Consider the following 17,447-nt stretch of genomic DNA (forward strand, 5'->3'; position numbering starts at 1 on the left):
GTCAATTAGAAGTAGATATAATAGAAGTACAGATTATTTATATTGGGTACTCTCATCTCGTCTCGTCTCGTCTCGTCTCCTCCCCTCCCCTCTCCTCCCCTTCCCTCCCCTCCCCTCCCCTCCCCTCACCTCCCCTCTCCTATCCCCTGCTCTCCTCTCCTCTCTTTTCCCTTCAGCAAACTTTCACACAGGTGTGAACTTCACTAAGGATACAGAACTCTCTGCTGAGGTTATAAGGAGTATCAATTTTGTATCAGATACACAACTGGCTTTAAGAGGAGCACAGATGACAGCTATGCACCAGCTCCTTTCATGTAGATGTCAAAATGTTCTTCGTACCAGAAGGGGTTTTCAAGCTGTTTCTGACACAGTTGAGTCTTCACTAGAAAATCAGAACTGAAAGGACCTGTAGACAATTTCACAAACCAAGTTCCTTCCACCGACAAAAATAACAAGTATTTGATTAAAGGAATGTGTTTAGGACACATGGAAAGTGTTTAGGACACTCCAGACAAAAAAAAAAAATTTCCAGACACTGATTTCAGTTACCTATGTGCTCTGTAACATTTATAAAATGGTTACTAAGAGTTACATAACATAGGCTAAGGAAATATGACAGGGTGAAATTACATAATTAATAAATCTCCTTACAGTAAGATTTGCTTTAGAGAGGGGAAAAATCCACCATGTTTTTCTGTCTCATATTGCACTGAAAAACATAAAATCAGTTACCTAATATGTTTGGTCTGAAAAAAATGAATGCCATGTGTTTTGCAACATTTCAGATGTAGCCATCAATAAGAACAATGTTGAAGGCTATAATGGATCAGTTTACAAGGCTGCAGTCATAGGCCTCCAGGAAATCCATTTTGACTTAATCAGCTTTCCAATTGTTCAGGTAAAATGTAGCAGTTCTGGATGATATCCAAGAATGAGGACACAGTAATAAAATGATTCAATACATTTTGCATAGTCTTCACAATTTTTAAATCAAGATGCTATCTTAGCAAACATTAACACTTGTTTTTCCTCATGTTCCCTGTTCCTCCCCGTTTTTTGGTGCTGTAATGAAAACTCTGCTCTCCCTTAAAAGCAGCTCTTCTCTACTGTACTTAAAAGCAGCTTATGATATCCATGTCTCTGCAGATATTCTGCAGCAGGTTAAATACGTGAAATATTACTATGTGACAAAACTACTGTTTGCTGAAATTACATTCCGCTACAGCAAAAAGACACTTCACAAGGTACAACATTATTGAACGTCTTTCAGCATTTTCTAAAAAGGAAAAACATTCCCTAGTGTAGCACTTACCTTCTCTATCTTCAGCACAACTATCATGGTCCTGTGCTTGACCATAGCTCTGCTGATTGACTCAGGATCATGACAAGCAGCACAGAGATAACCTCTGAGAACAGCAGCTGTTCTTGTATGTCACAAAGTCACTTCTCTGCATTCCTGGCAAAGTGTACAGAGATTTTTCTCCTATTTAAGTCTAACTGCATTTCACATATTTTTGTTTATCTCTAAAGTTCATGTGCAATAGAAAAAAACTGAGAACAGAGATAAAACTTGTGCATTTCTGAATTTGCTTGGTTAACAGCTAGAACGACTCCTCTCCTTTTCATGATCTGAGGCAGAGAATCAGAGGAGGCTCAGAATGATTGATCTGTGTGCGTCTTCCTCTTGCCCCTACTTGTTGCTACCTACCCTGCGTTTGGAAAAAGTAATTGGGAATAACACTATTTTGTAGAAATACCATATTTACATTCTTCCCCAAACAAACTGCATCATTTTATGAGGAGCTGGTGGCAAATGTATTTTTCTATCAGTTGTGGATCTGTGTGATCTCTTACTAAACACTTCCTTTTCACAAAAAGTAAGAGGGTTATCTGGACAAAGAACCTCTAGTTTGAAATTCCTAATGCTTTTCATTTTATCACATTTGAGTGTAAGATAGCAGTTTTACCTGCAGCCATACAGTGATTTGTATTGGATACTGTTACTATTAGACACATTGCCCACATTCTAGGTATGTAGGTAGAAGTAATCAATTAAATTACTAGCAAGACATCCAGATGATACTGTGGAATCTGCTTTGTCAAATTTACAGGAAATTTAATTAACTTCAGTACTCCAGCTTCCAAAGTTCTCTAAATGACAAAAAGTTGTTGTCTATATAGCTCTTTGTGAAAGGAATAGTCAGTAACACCACCATAATACACTTTACTTAAGTAACCATGACATCATGGATGAAATACAGTCAAAATCAACTTCCCCTTCTATGGGCAAATTGCTCTGTTTGCCATAGGGGTTGACTTATATGTAGAAACCTGTGTTTCATAACAGAGTGTCTTTGCATATGTTTTTGAGTTGAGTCTTGCTTCTGTTAATGCAAACAATTTTCCCATCATAATTACTGCTTTTACAGTTTTGCTAAGGACAAGTGGAACTTAGCAAAACATGTTTCTCTTCTTTCATTTCATTTGAGTGTGAGGTCCTAGATGGTTTATATCATGGGTCACGTCCTTGTTTCCAGCTCCCTTTTCTACCATTCTGTTCTTCTCCACTAAATAATGCTCTCTCTGCTCCCTTTGAATCCAAGGAACCTTGGATATTAACAATGATCCTGTTAATGTTTTATTTCATGTTCCAGTTTCATATTGCAGCTATTCTGGGGAAAGAGCCACAGAGAAGCGCGAGCTGGAATGCTCTCTCTCTCTGCTGAAGCTTGTTTTAATCACAAGAGTGAGCCAGCACCTAACATTTTGAATATGATGGCTTAGAGCCCATAAATCAAAGGGCTGAAGAGCAGAAGAGACCAACAGCCTTTCTTATGCTGCCCCCTGCCCTCCAGTATATACCTTTGTTTGGGTTTTTTTTGACACTGAGTTACCTGGTGTAGACACAGCCACTGGCACATTCACTGAGCCCTCCTGCCAGGGGTGGTTTCCTTGGAAGTTCTGGAAAGGGCTTTAGTTTGAGTTCTTGCCCTTCTTCTGTCCTTCATCATAATAGGGTAATTAGACCCACAACTCACACTTTTTGGCCAAAGGGAAGGTTAATATAAAGTGTTGATGAGAGTCATGTTTCCCTTGGGACAGAGAAGTGTTCTGAGAGAACTCCTTTTCCTCCAGTCCACTATTTCCATTTATTTCCATTAGTTTGACAAAAAAGCAGTCCTACCTTGTCAATGCCAAAACACAGTAAATTCAGTGAAGATACAAACTGGTTAAATTAGAAACAAATGCATGGAAACAAATTAATTGGAAAAAAAAATAAAGGGTTGCTATATTTTTATTGTCTATCATTATTCTAATATTAAAAAAATTAGAAACAATTTTTTCATATGGCCTGTGGAATTGCAGAATTTACTGCCTAGCTAGTGTTTTTGGTGTCTAAATTTATATAGATTAAAAAAAAAGGCAGATTTCTGTATGGATAACTAGTACCTAGAGCTAGCAAGAAAGCAGCAAATTTCAAGCTTCATTCTCTACTTGTTAAAGATACATATGAATTTTAATGTAGTAGAAAATAATCAGATTTTTTTAAATATGAATTTTCTTGCAATTTTTTTTTCTAATTTGGATTCTACTGAAGACATTTTTTGGAATACATGCAACATGCGCGATCTGGGCAGAGGTTTCTTTGGTTTAAGTATAGCATTCTTTAGAAAGACATCTAATCCAAATGAGGAATGAATATCTCAGCTTTTTCTGATCTTTATTTGTAGAAGGCAAATGCCAAGCTTCATAGAAGTCAGACTGCATTTTAAAATTAATCCTGTTCCAAGGCAATGAATTTTTATTTGAATATATCCAATGAAACCCCCATTTATGTAGATCTTTGCAACCTGGAAATTCTACCAAAATTAATCCCATTGAAGTTCCAGTAAAACGTAAATCCTAAGTCACTTGTGAGGTAGAAAGCAGTTTAAGTTCCAATACAAGAGTTTGTACATCACCAACTTGTCTTTCTTTCTTTTCTTTTAATTTATTTTCATGACTGAATTTAGCTCCATCTTGCTGCACTGATCCTATTTTCCAATGATAAAAACTTGGTCATGAATTTTTGCCTTTATTTTCTGGAGGCTGGAATCATTCTCAGGATATGCCTGAAGCACATGTTCTATATTAAGCCAAATAAAATTAAATATATCCTTAAAATTAAGCTGGTGCTTATTCTTTGCTTAACAAAAATGAATTAACCATGTGTTAACTATTTACTGGGATTGAAGTCTGCTTGCTGAGTTAGAGGCTAGACTTTTTTGATTAGTTTTTAACAGTCCTTTTCATAAAAACACAGATGGAGCATTCAAATGTCCTGATTGCTCACATGTTCTCATGATCTGTAGCCAGGATCTGGTATGGATTTTTTTCAGTTCAGACAGAACAGGACTTCATCTGGAAAGCAGCAGATGGAAGGAAGGGAGGGGATCCAAGTTTTTAATCCTTTTTTTCATTTTACTTTTCTGAACAGATGTTGTTGAGATGATCGAGCTACAGAGCCTCAAATCCAACCAAAAACTGGGTAAAGAAATATATACAAACATATGTTGATACTTGGTACATGGTTAATCAGGCAGGCTACAGTCATCTACTGCTGACATGAGTGTCTCCCTCACATATAATGGAGATGACAGGATTTTTAGGGCTACTGTAGAAGGATTTATTTTTGTGTGCTGTTTCGATTTCTCATTCAGTCAAGAGAAAGCTAACAACAATAATGAAAAGTACTTTAGTAACATTTAAATGGTTCAGCACAGGACCAGGAAGTTGGTGAACAACAAGCTGAACAGTACACAGGAGAGAATTTTACCAGAATGGTAGAAGGTTATGGCATATTGGCTCAGGTTCACAGACTTCAGTTTGGGGCCATAATCTCACTGACAACTGTCAGGTGTGATACTAAATAAATGGAAAAAATAATTGTAGGCAATAGGATTTGCTGATGGGTTAGGGAGCAGTATTTTTCTGATTATTAATTTTCATCAAAAAATAAGGCTATTAAATTAGACCTACAGGATATGCTGATCTTACCATGGTGGTCATGATGAAGTAATTCTGATTTTGTCAGTGATATATTCATTAATGTCTCTACATCTATAAAACAAAACTCATGACTTTTATGGCAATTCCTTCGAAGTAAAGTATAAATGAGATGTGTCTCACTTTTACTTTTTTGCAAAACTCACCTGTTAAATTAAATATATGCAAAATTTAGAAAAAGTTACTAATTACAGCTTATTAAAGCTTCTTCTACCTAGTAACTTCCTTGTTGAAATTCAGTAATTATGAACGAAGGGGATCCCAATAGGCACCTGTTTTACACTTGAAAGCTCAGAATTATTGCTCTAAAGTAAAACTTTGTGCAATGTAACATAAGTCAAAAGACGAATTATACAGCACTATTTCTGTTATCGTGTCTGCGAAGACTAGAAATGGAGTTCAGGTTGGATGGGACAGGTTGTTGTCACTATACAAACAGTTATGACTGCAATATCCATGGCCAAAGGAAACAACATAATATGGAGAATACTTACACTGAATCAATATTTACTCTTTTTCCAAAAAATGCCTCCATGTCCTTAGAATGGAAAGCATTTAACTGAAAAGCATTATACTGTATGTATAAAAAGATTATGGCACAGTTTAGGTCATATCTGACTGACTGTTACAGTGCGGATACTGCATCACGATGTATCAGACAATGAGGCCCGTGGAAAAGAAATATATATGGACCAATTCTTGATAGATGTTTTTCAGAGATGTTTATTTCTCCAGCCGTGTGGTCGGGGCTCTGCCGAGGAACTGAGGCAATCACGGGACCCGAGGGTCCTTGCCCGCGCAGGGGAACACAAACCAACCAATGGGGAACGAGGCTGACCAGGGGCAGGGAAACCCCGTGTCTGTCCCCAGGGCCCATCTCCCAGGGCTCCATGGCAGGGGGGAGGGCCCCAACAACGGACCATATGGAATAAAATGTCCTTATTTACTTAAGGTATAAACAGACCACTGTAAAAGAAAATAATTAACAGTCTAAATAGAAGATGTAAAAATTTGAGGTTTTTATAAATACAGAAGGAAGAAAATCTAAGGAAACTCACCATGAATACTCAAGAGTCTATAATCCATTAATTTCTTTCCTGAAAAAACACCGTTAAATCTAACACAGTTAAACATCAGGAATGTCTAGAAAATATTTTTGTGAGGAAGACTATATAGAAACATATAATATTAAAAAACCCTAAGGTCAGAGAAGGCTTCTCATAATACATGGAAATTGTCTGATTTGACATATTTCATGTCTCTCGTCTTTATGGAGTTTGACATTTTACCAAGACTGTGAAGTACCTCATGGATACTCATTAGAAATGTAGGGATTTAAGTCCTGAATACAATAATTAATTTTATAAAACTGTCATAAAGCTACATACATACTATAGCTTTCTTTAGACAAGGTAAAAGACATTGCTTCCATCATGTCATACATGTAATAGTGGACTCAACCAAAACCTGTCTATGTATTTAGCATTTTATAAAGGGGCCCTTACCCTTGTACTGACAAGATGCCAGAAAGAGACAGAAGTAAGAGGGACAGATGAAAACATAAACATTTAATGGAAATTATGGTAACCAGGAAAATAAATTTTAAGTATTTACCTAAATCAAATCTGCAATTTCTGCACTTTAAAAATACATAGCAAAACTCTCTGTAGGGAAATTGGTGAAAAATAAGGGCTCAAGGACAAGGTAAGAATAGAAATTAAGGACAGCCTACAGAAAGTTATTTGGATAAAGGAGTTAGGGCCATAACTTTATCAGAATTGAAACACAGACACAGGAAACATTAATTTCACAAGATTGAAAGGGAAGGCTACATGGTAGATGGAAAATAAGGATATAAGGAAATGAATGAAATATGATGCAAAGAATTTTGGCTAAATTCTAAGATCATATAACTTTGTATAGCTGCTAGCAGGTGATCAAAATATCAGAAAAGATAACAAAAGAATTACAGAATAATGGAGGTTTTAAGGGATGTCTGGGAGTCATCTCATTCAATCACTAAGAGGAAAACAAAAAAACCACAGAAAGTATAACAGAGTCCCTGTTGCAAAGAAATGGGGGAAAAAAGAAAAAAGACAACACAATACAAGTGGAATAGATGGACAAGTATGGGATGAGGGAAAGGATAAACATATTGATAGCAATAACGGTGTCAAAAACATTACAATGGGATAAAAGCCAATCCAGAACAGATTTCTGGTTAAGATCTAAACAGTAAGTAATTCAAGTGGAAACAGAACAAGACGTTTCCAATGCAGTTGCAATAAATTGTCTAAATAGTTTCATAATTTTCCCAGAAAACATTATGATGTGAATAGAACAAGGTTGGATTCACTTAACAGAAAGATGCTGTTTTAATTTAGCATTTATCAAAAGGACAAATCATAAATATTCCAGACAATTTATCAAAGTGTGAAAGTCTGGGTGGTAACAGAATTTTTGTGCTCTAGTTTTGAGGAGGAGAGTAAAAGATGAAAAAATATCATAGAACCAAAATAAAATTGCATTTCACTTTTAATTTATCTCCAGTCAAGTACATGTTCACAGGCATTAGGCATTAATCGTATGCTGGTAAACCAAACAGTTCTGGTTGGAAATCTTCCATGGACTTCAGCACCAGTGTTCCCTTCTTTTTAAGATCTGGATTTAATTTTTCATCTGGAATCATAACCACTTGCATTCCTGCTGCCAGGGCTCCTGTGACTCCATGTGGTGAATCTTCAAACACAAGACACTGAGAAAAAAGGAGATGAGGGGGAAAAAAAATAATAATGTTACTGTGAACTTCTAATAGATTGTTTTAAAAGAGAGAATGATCCTGAATGAAACTTAGTAGGAAAACTAAATTTCGTTCTTGGCTTAGACACCTCTAATTAGAACAAGAGCAAACCTCTCAGTTTGAACATCTGCATGGTAATTAACCTTTAATTAATTTCAATTCAAAAAACATCAATACACTTACTTAAATCCCAGAAACGGGTTATCCAGATGTTCCTAAGTGCTTTGTTTTATAGGGATGGGTTTAATCACAAGCTTAAAGTAAAATTAAGCAAGTGCCTAAATACCTTTATAAGCAGGCAATTTAACTTTTCCAAACCAACTTACAACCTGCAAAACGGCAAAAGCAGTGCTTTCACTTACAGGTGTGGCATTTCCTCAGTGCACAAGGCGGGGAACACTAAACTACCTAGGTCAACAGTAGGACTTTGGATGAGTGGAGACAGACACCACTCATCAGAATACTGCTGTCAAAGTCATGCTCTATTTGCTTAATTCTTCCAAATCAATGATGAGAAAGAAAATAAGCAATTGGAAGGTTACATTTAGAGAAGAGACAGTTTAGTCAGGCAGAAGTTCCATGCCTTACAATAGTCACAATCAAAAGATTGCAGTTTGGAAGCAAAGTTGTTAAAAATAATCATACATTATTTGTGTGGATTTTGAAATTTAACATCAGAATATTGAATAATAAACATATAAGATAAATATATAAAAATCATATCATCCAAAATGTTATATATTAAAAGATAATGTTTCTGGAGCTCATTCCCATTCCAGAATTTATATAATGAAGCATCTCTTCCTGCCTCTTCCTGTCTCTGACCTGCAAATTCACTTTGAATTTTTGGTCATGGACAAGCCAAAGCAACTTTTGGCATCCAATGATCTGAAAAATTCCGACCACGGTTTCTAACACTTCAGCAATTCATACTGCATTTATTATCAGTATTATTAGCACTGCTACTACTACTAATGCCAAAATCACTGCCACAAGTAATTTTAGTAATTGAAAACAGATGCTGGGATGGTTAGGGCAATTTTCCTCACATCTACTAATCATGTTCTCTCAGGCACATGGTGTGATTCCTGAGGCTGTCCTGTGCAGGGCAAGGAGTTGAACTTTGATTATCCTTGTGAGTCCTTTCCAACTCAGAATATTCTATGATTCTATCAACATAAAACAGCATACTGCACCTTTTAGGTTCTCAAACACACAATTATTTCACTGCAGAACATAAAGGATGCACAGTGTTTGTTCTGGCTGTGGTCTAAGGGAACCCAGATGCAACTTGCAAAAACTCTATTACATTCAAAGAAAACATTTTTGCAAGATTTATTAAATTTCTGCACTATATATACCCATCTATCAGAGACTGTGGAAGGGGAAAAATAAAAGAACCCTCTCCTGATTTCCTTTCTTTTTAAAATATTGATTCTTGCCTTTCAACATGTCAGCGACAACTTGGAGTCTGTCAAGTGAAAAGTAAAAGGTACTTTCTACCTTGCATGTAATAAAGTAGAATTTAATTAATGATTTGTAGTGAGCCAAAGGAATCACATCAATGTCTTTTGTGCTCATTTCCTTCATACAGTTACTGCATTCCATTTTGAACAATGTGATACTTTCAAATGTTGATACTATCTACAAATATGTAACCAGCTGATCCTGGAAAGCTTGGTATGATTGCTATTAGAATGGAAGCATGGCTCTGCCTATAGGTTTTGTTCTTAACAATAGCTTAGTTCATGACATTAAGCACTCTGAGGACAATAAATGAAACTCTGACAGGCTTTGCTTTTTGAAGAATAAGCTTAAATGTTGCAGAGAAGAGCATTGTCAAGGCCTTTCAGAAACCTTTTCTGATCCAGCTCATACGAAAGAATGTACTTCATTGCTGTGCCTTGAAAGACCTAATTGACTTCCATGATGTCACTAATCTTACTGTATGAGAAGAGCTGATGATTATGGAAGGCAATATGCATAATGAGAAGCTTAACTAATTCCCTGGAACTAGACACAATTAAAACTCTTAATTATCAAAGAAACCAGGCAAATGACCCATAATTACAGTGTCTTGCGTGTTACAGGAAATAAGTGTACTAGGTCTTCCTTAAGTCTTCCTTTCTACGGAAACTTATTGTCAACAGCACAGTCACATTTTTAATGGATGACAACAGGTTTACAGAGGTTCACACACAAAATGGATTTATTAATAAATAAAAATGTTATAAACTCTTCACTGTCCTGGACCACCCACACACTAAATTTAGAGATATGAAAGCAGCCAAGTTCTTTCCCATTTTGCGTAAGTATTGCAACATCAACATCACTCCAACTGAGAGACAGATGAGATTTATACAGACTTCAGCTGAGATTCTGGCTGCTTCTCTGCACTATTTCTAAAACTTGTGTCACTGATCAATACTACTGCTATGAGATCTCTCAAAAGGTCATGCTAATATAGGACAGTTCTCACTTTGGAATGAACTAAATGCTTAAAAAAGTAAAGTAGGAAAGTATATTAATTTATATTTCACTCTATGAATCTAGAAAAAGAAAAATTAATCACTTAACCAGAGGAAGAAATAATACCACTGCAGCACCTTATTACCTTATCTTCCTACATGACATATAAGAATATAAGAAAAGAGTGTTAGTTAGGCTCTTGGTATGTACAGCAAGCCCTCTCTAACCTACATACTGCAAAAGTCTGGATGGAATAATTATGTGACTACCAGGGATATCCATAAATGTTATTGCTATTAGTGATAACTAAGAAGCCTGGAAGGATAAAAGATTAAAATCAGTTTTGAAACTAAGATTTTGGAAAAGCTGTGAAGGTAATATATATGCATAGGGAGTGCTTATCAAACAAGCATCCTTGACCACATGCGACATTACTATATTGGCTCTAAAAAGACTGAAGGATGAGACTAAAGATGCCATGATTTATACACACAGAATTATCTGCAAATTTAACACTACCATCTATTGTTCTGTAAAGAAAGAATGAAAAGAAAGTTTTCATCATCTGTCCTCAAATGACACAGAAACATTTGGTATCAGAATGTGACACATTATGTTTTGGACTTCTTATGGATAGCATCTTATACTCTGTAACTTCTTTATTTTTAATTGATGTTTTCCCCCTTCATAATCAAATCAACCGGTCAAAAGCATGATGGGTTATTTGTAAAATTTGCACTGTAGAAATATTTGGTACCCTTACACATTAATTTATGTATATATGCCCGACACAGTCTTCTGTAAGTGTTTAAGGACTAATTCAAATTTCATCATATCTCTAAAATAGCCCCAAAACAGGCTGCAGGAAGAAATTCACCAAGTACAGCCAGGTCACATGGATATCAAAATGACACTGTTGATTTCTGTAAACCAGCTCAGGCCTTTCATTTCTACATATAACTTGCTGACTGTTCATTGTCAGAAGTATTTTTACTTTTTTCTTTGTGAAAAATTAGCCCATACTATATGGTTAAAATTCAAAACTAAGTAGTATCTAAGAAATAAATTATCAGTCTGAAAGATATTACTACTGAAATCATGGTTTGTGTTTTGTTCAACAACTTTTATAATTTTTCCTTGCTCAATTTTCTTTAGATTTTCAAAATAGTTCCAGTACTAACCAACTCTGTTAGTCATGTGAGTGACCCAGAAATTTTCAAGAACCATAATATAATTCAGAATACAACACAGACCTATCCATATCCCACACAAAATACTGAGATGCTGAAAAGGTGCTGTTTGTCATTTATGGGAGGTGGTGGAAATTCACAAAAAGAGAGAGGAAACAACAATTTTAACATGTCATAACACAGATGCTGGACTACTTTATAGCTCAACTTATGTTTTCTTTTTTCTTATGTTTTTATATTCCAAGTACCTGGGAACAAGGGGAAAATGTATTTCTGGGTGACCCATTTACCATCAGAATTACTTAAACATTATTGAATAAATCCATTTTAAGCAGCTGCAATATTTGCAGTTTTGGTCTTCTACTGTGTTAATTCTCTGATGAATTAATGAAAAACAGTAATGAAATAACGCGCTTAATGTTTCTCTCCTAATCTTTGGACTTACACTCCTTCCAGAAATAGTTGGGAAAAATCCCAATAGTGAATACAATAATGAATTACATTTCATTTTATTTTAAGGACATGTGCCAATTTGACCAGCCAGGGATAACAGAATCATATTAAATATGCTGTTAAGAAAGTAATGCAGCTTACAGCCCTACAACTTAGTTCCATTAAGGAAAATGAGGAGTAAGCCAAGATGTTTTTAAATGCTATAAAAAATGAATAAACAAGCTGGAAACTTAAAATCAAACTAATTAAGCACCAGAGTATTCAGAATACTAACTACAGCCACCATTCTTTATGAGTCAATGATTCATATTAAGAACTGTTTGGAAATTACATGCACATATGCTTTTTAATTCAGATTTTTACTAACTCACTACTAGTATGTTGCAGACCAATATAAGAATCAAATTATTTACCATAAAACAAAAAACATAATAGCATAATTTCAAAAAAGAAAAAAGAAAAAAAAAAAAAAAGGAAATGTGTTACATCTGCACATAATTAGATCACTCTGTTTCTAGCTCTTGCATAAATGCCACTTTACATTTCAGCCCACACCAGCAGTTCCTCTCTCACAAACCAGTTCACAGAATGTCATCTCAAGGAAGACCAGAAGGAATAAAATGGGGAAGAAGGAGGAGAAATTTCATATTTCTTGCTTGTTTTCAAGACTTGATCAAATGAAAGAAAGTGTTTCTGTGAGTGACAGTCAGTCCCAGACACAGCAGCTCTGTGAGGCAGGGAGAAGGTCACATTTACATGCGGGGTTACTCTGATCATTCCGGATGGCTGGAGCACTCTTTTCACAGAGCTCTGTGTGTTTAGAGGACAGTACACTGGAAACTCTGTATGCTAACTTGTATTACAGGCCTCAAGAAATTCCCAGGCATTTCGGAAACAGTGTCTGATTATCCCAGCAGCAGAAATCTAACTCAATCAACTGCAGCTTGGATTAGCTATAGAAGGGTATTGTTCTTTTATGGAGAACACAAGGCAAATACTCAAGATGTTCTCTACTGAGGCTACTCATATTGCATAACATGCTGTAGTTTTATGTCACTTATCTCTAAAAGTGGCCAAAAAAAGTAATTCTGTACAATGAAATAGTTAATTTGTGCTGCCTTCCTTTCCACAGAGAACTGTCTTTACCAAACCCACTGACTTCCTTGACATGTAATGCTCAACACATTCAAACTAAGCACCTTGCACACAGAGCTCAGAACTCTAGGACAAAATACACTAAGAGGGGTCCCTGGAGCCCATTTGGAAACACCCTATCCAACACATGTCCAGCCTAAGCAGGCTGCTCAGGTCCTTGGCCAGGTGAGCTTTGAGCATTTTCAAGTATGAAGATTCCACAGTATCCTCCTGGATACCTGTTCCCATATGGCGAAGCCATACCTAGGGTGAAAATGGTTTTCCAAGAATCTAGGAGTTTCTTGTGTTCCAGCTTGTCCCTGTTGCCTACTGCATGATCACTTTGCACCTTGGAGAAGAGGCTGGGCCCATCTCATGAGCAAACACATCAGAGATACAAACCAGGTACACCCAAAGGAGGAACTGTTTTGATGCATCCAAATGCTAAGCCTCAAACTGAAACTGGAAGTAGGCACCAAAAGTATTTCCTAAATAAAAGCAATGAACTTTATGCCACAGGGAATGTGGACAAACCCACAGGTCCAGGCTGCCAGAGCAGGTACCCTTCCTGTTTGTTTTGTGTAACTGGACACCATCACTTGCCTACAACTGCCTCAGCAGGTGCTGCAGAAGGCACTTGATTCTCATGGAGCAAGCTAATTTTTTAAAAATCTATTTTGGCAATAGTTTACTTTTGTTCTATAATGTCTTCTTGACCAGTGTTATTTTCCCACACAGGAAGACCAGCCTGCATGGTGAAATTTACATGACATTGATCTAAACATTATTTAATTATTGTATAATATTTGATGGAAGTGTCAATAACAGCCCACATATTGCTTCAGACATACAGTAATTTCCTAATTTCTTCAATAAAGAGAAAAAGGGTGAGAAGAGGCATTAACCTTTAAAGAGGTTTTCATTGGGAGTGCAAAAGCATTATGGAAAAGGTCATTTTTTTCTATTCAGGACAAGCTTCTCATTGAACTGTACACAAGAGTGTCACCAGTCTGGAGTGACTTGGTGAGATATAGCTGTGTTACACTTTAACTCTTCATGATCAGGAAGAAAAGAGCCTTTCATTCAAAATTCAAAGCTGAAAGTTATTATAGAGAATATTTAAGATTATTAGCATAAAACTCCAAGCACAAAGCCAGAAAATACCACCTTTAAATAAAACAAACAAAACACTAACATAATTGTAATAATTATTTTCTTAATATTTCAACTACAGAAAAAAAATACATTAAAAATGGCAATTCGCTCTTCTCAACATAGATTTCAGAGGAAAGTGGAGAAGAATGTACAAAACTAAGTTGGAAAAAATATTAACTCCTAAAGTTAAGAGGAATATAAATGCTCCTGTTGGACAGTATTTGAATCATATGGGTTCATCCCTTCAACTTACCATCTTATACCTGGCATACTTAAAGCTGATTGTATGTGTAAAACCACGAAATGGCTGTGCAAGGATTTATGAACGTGCTCTTTCAACAGTAGCCCACCTGTGGGCATTGGGTTATGGTTAGGAATGTCATAATTCCATAATTTATTTTTGCAACAGCAATCTAAAAATACCACATCTGAAATGAAACGCCTCATTACATCAATAATGAGATCTATTTAAGTAACTGTCCTCGTGATTTCAAAAGATGATTTCTCAGCCTTTTAATTTGCAAAGCTGCTTTGGCTGTGCAAGCAAATGGAGCTCAGAACTCAAAATTTCTTACATAATTTTCTTTACCTGAGAAATTATTTCTGCGTGCTAAATACACTATTTCTAAAGAATCTGAACTCTACCACCAAAAGTAAAAGAATTAATAATAAAACCCATATTTCTACATAAACTATGTATGATATACCCTTTTTGAACTATTTATCATGAGAAATAATTAATTCAATGGAACCACTCTCCTAACCCTGAAAGGATTAACTAAGTGCATGGCAAGTTCTACTAAATCAATACAATTATTATTGGTAAAAGCAAATTTTTTAATAAGAATGTATTACGTATTAAGAGGAAAGTTTTAAAAAAAAGTCATAATTATTTTTTTAAGATTTCAGTAGAGAAGTCATGTTTTTCATATTAATCTCTAGATTGTTTTTATCAGCTTCCTTTGTTTATTTTGGGGAAGCAATAGTTACCTAGGTACTTCAAGCTATGAAAAATGCAGAGAAGGAAAGCCAGTTAATATCAAACAGTTTTATGTGAATCAATCATTAAAACAGACTCAAGAAAATTTCTTTCCACTGTAAACTCCAAGCCCAAATATTTCTGTAAATAAGAAAATTAATATTAATATTAATTAATATACACTTAAAATGAATTCCCATGTAGAAAGTTATTTAAGTCTTAATCTCAATACATTTCAACATGCTTTTGTCAAAATTCCTCTAATATGATCTAGCTATTTTAAATACTGCATAGAAGCACTTTTTTAAATGCATTGATGACACACAGTTATCAAGCTGTGCCTATTTTTCTATTAGACCAACTCTACCAGATAAGAGAATGCTAACAGTAACTTCGACCAAGTGTTTTCAGTTCTTATTTTGACTCAGGAATGGTTACAGGAAGAGTAACAAGTCATTTTCCATGAAAGGAATAAGGGACACAAAATGTAGATGAATGCATCAGAGTAAACAATGAACAAAATTAGAAAAACATGCTTATTTAACTCTGTGTGTGTATGTATGCATGTGGATCAATACACGGTGTATATATGGTCTCCATACAGATAGTTTCTCTCTCTGTGCCTTAAGTCTTATTCAATTTAAGATATATATTAGATCAGTAACTAACACAGCCATGATACTCACTTAACATGAACATTAGTTTGGGAATACCAGCCATGGTATTAGCGACTAGTTACTATGCTTGTCACACAACTTCTGCCATGAGTAATTTCTTTTGGATACTCAGTTCTTCAAAGAAGCAAGTTTATCAGTATCTGGATTCTCATCAGCTTTTCTTAATATCATTTTTATTTAAAACCTCCTCCCATTTTGTATATTTCAATCACAAATAATGTTCAGATTCAACAGGGTATAAAGCTGACAGATGGCAGACTAATTCAAAAGGAAAACTACCATGTATTTGCCTGTAAAACAACCTCTCATGCGCAAAGTTCTCAAAACACTTTATCAGGCCATATGCTTAAGTGAAAACTACTTGTTCATCCAGCACAATAATGATTTTATATTAAAACTAAGAATCACCACTTCGTGAATCTGCTGATCTGAAGCATCATGCATTTGCTGACCTTCAACAGTTTGAGTGAGTCTTTAGAAAAGGGATGCAGGCTGATTTCCCATTTAAACTGTGTCCACTTCTTTGAGACTATTGGAATTGCTACTCTAAAGCTTGCTGCCACATTATTTTGCTAGGTAATTATTAATTACTTATTGCTATGTAATGGCACACAATATACATATATACACAGAAAATATGCAAATGATATATAAGTATTGTATGGACTCAGAATCACATGATTCCAGGATGGCTGGAATGGTGTTAATAATGCCAAGGTTGTGGGTTTGATCCCTGTATGGGCCATTCATTTAAGAGTTGGACTCATGCTCCTTGTGGGTCCCTTCCAACTCAGAATATTCTGTGATTCTGTGATTCCATGACTGAGACTGGAAGCAACCTCTGAAGGTCACCTGGGCCAACTCCCTGCTCAAGCAGGGATACCTACAGCCCAGGAGAAGATCCAGACAGTGTTTGACTATCTCCAAAGAGCGAGACTCCACTACCTCTCTGGGTAACCTGCAACAGTGCTCGGTCACCCTAATGGTGAAAAAGTGTTTCCTGATGCTCAGAGGGAACCTCCTGTCTTTCAGTTTGTGTCCATTGCCTCTGGTTCTGTCATTGGGCACCACTAAAAAATGCCTGGCTCTTTGCATTCTCCCTTCAGGCATTTACTTACATTAATGTTTCCCTGAGCCTTCTCCAAGCTAAACAGTCCCAGCCCACTTTGCCTTTCCTCAAATGCAGTATGCTGAAGTCCCTTAATTATCTCGGTGTCCCTTTGCTGGACTCCCTCCAGTAGCTCAATATGTCTCGTACTGGGAAGTGCAGAACTGCACCCAGTATTTTGCAGGTATGGCCTCACCAGTGCTGAGTAGAGGGGCAGGATCAATTCCAATTCCCTCAATCTGCTGGCAACAGTCCTCCTCATCAGCCACCTTAAGCTTGCAACGGCACATTGCTGGCTCATGGTCAACTCAGTGTCCACCAGCCATTGTAATTACCTTTTCTTCTGACCATAGGAAATCAATTGGGTTTTCTTTCCTGTTCGGAAGTGTGCAGCTAGACTCACTGGTGCAGAGACAGATGGCATTGTAATGGAACT

At 36.1% G+C, this 17,447-nt stretch overlaps 1 protein-coding gene across 5 annotated transcripts in view; it reads right to left on the minus strand.

Annotated features, from left to right (window-relative positions):
- Positions 1-6,586: 6,586 nt before the first annotated feature.
- The window catches only part of LOC104686134 (pseudouridine 5'-phosphatase), a 70,095-nt gene continuing 59,234 nt past the window's right edge, over positions 6,587-17,447 (minus strand). For 4 of the 5 annotated variants that reach the window (XM_039550168.1, XM_039550175.1, XM_039550181.1 and 1 more), the window contains one exon: positions 6,587-7,801. In XM_039550168.1, the coding sequence (XP_039406102.1) occupies positions 7,625-7,801 (177 nt within the window). In that variant the 3' untranslated portion in view covers positions 6,587-7,624. The remainder of the gene's footprint in view (positions 7,802-17,447) is intronic. The other variant, XM_010394353.3, reaches the window with a different exon arrangement.

This window comes from Corvus cornix, chromosome 1 (genome assembly GCF_000738735.6).
Source record: "Corvus cornix cornix isolate S_Up_H32 chromosome 1, ASM73873v5, whole genome shotgun sequence".
Lineage (NCBI taxonomy): Eukaryota > Metazoa > Chordata > Aves > Passeriformes > Corvidae > Corvus > Corvus cornix.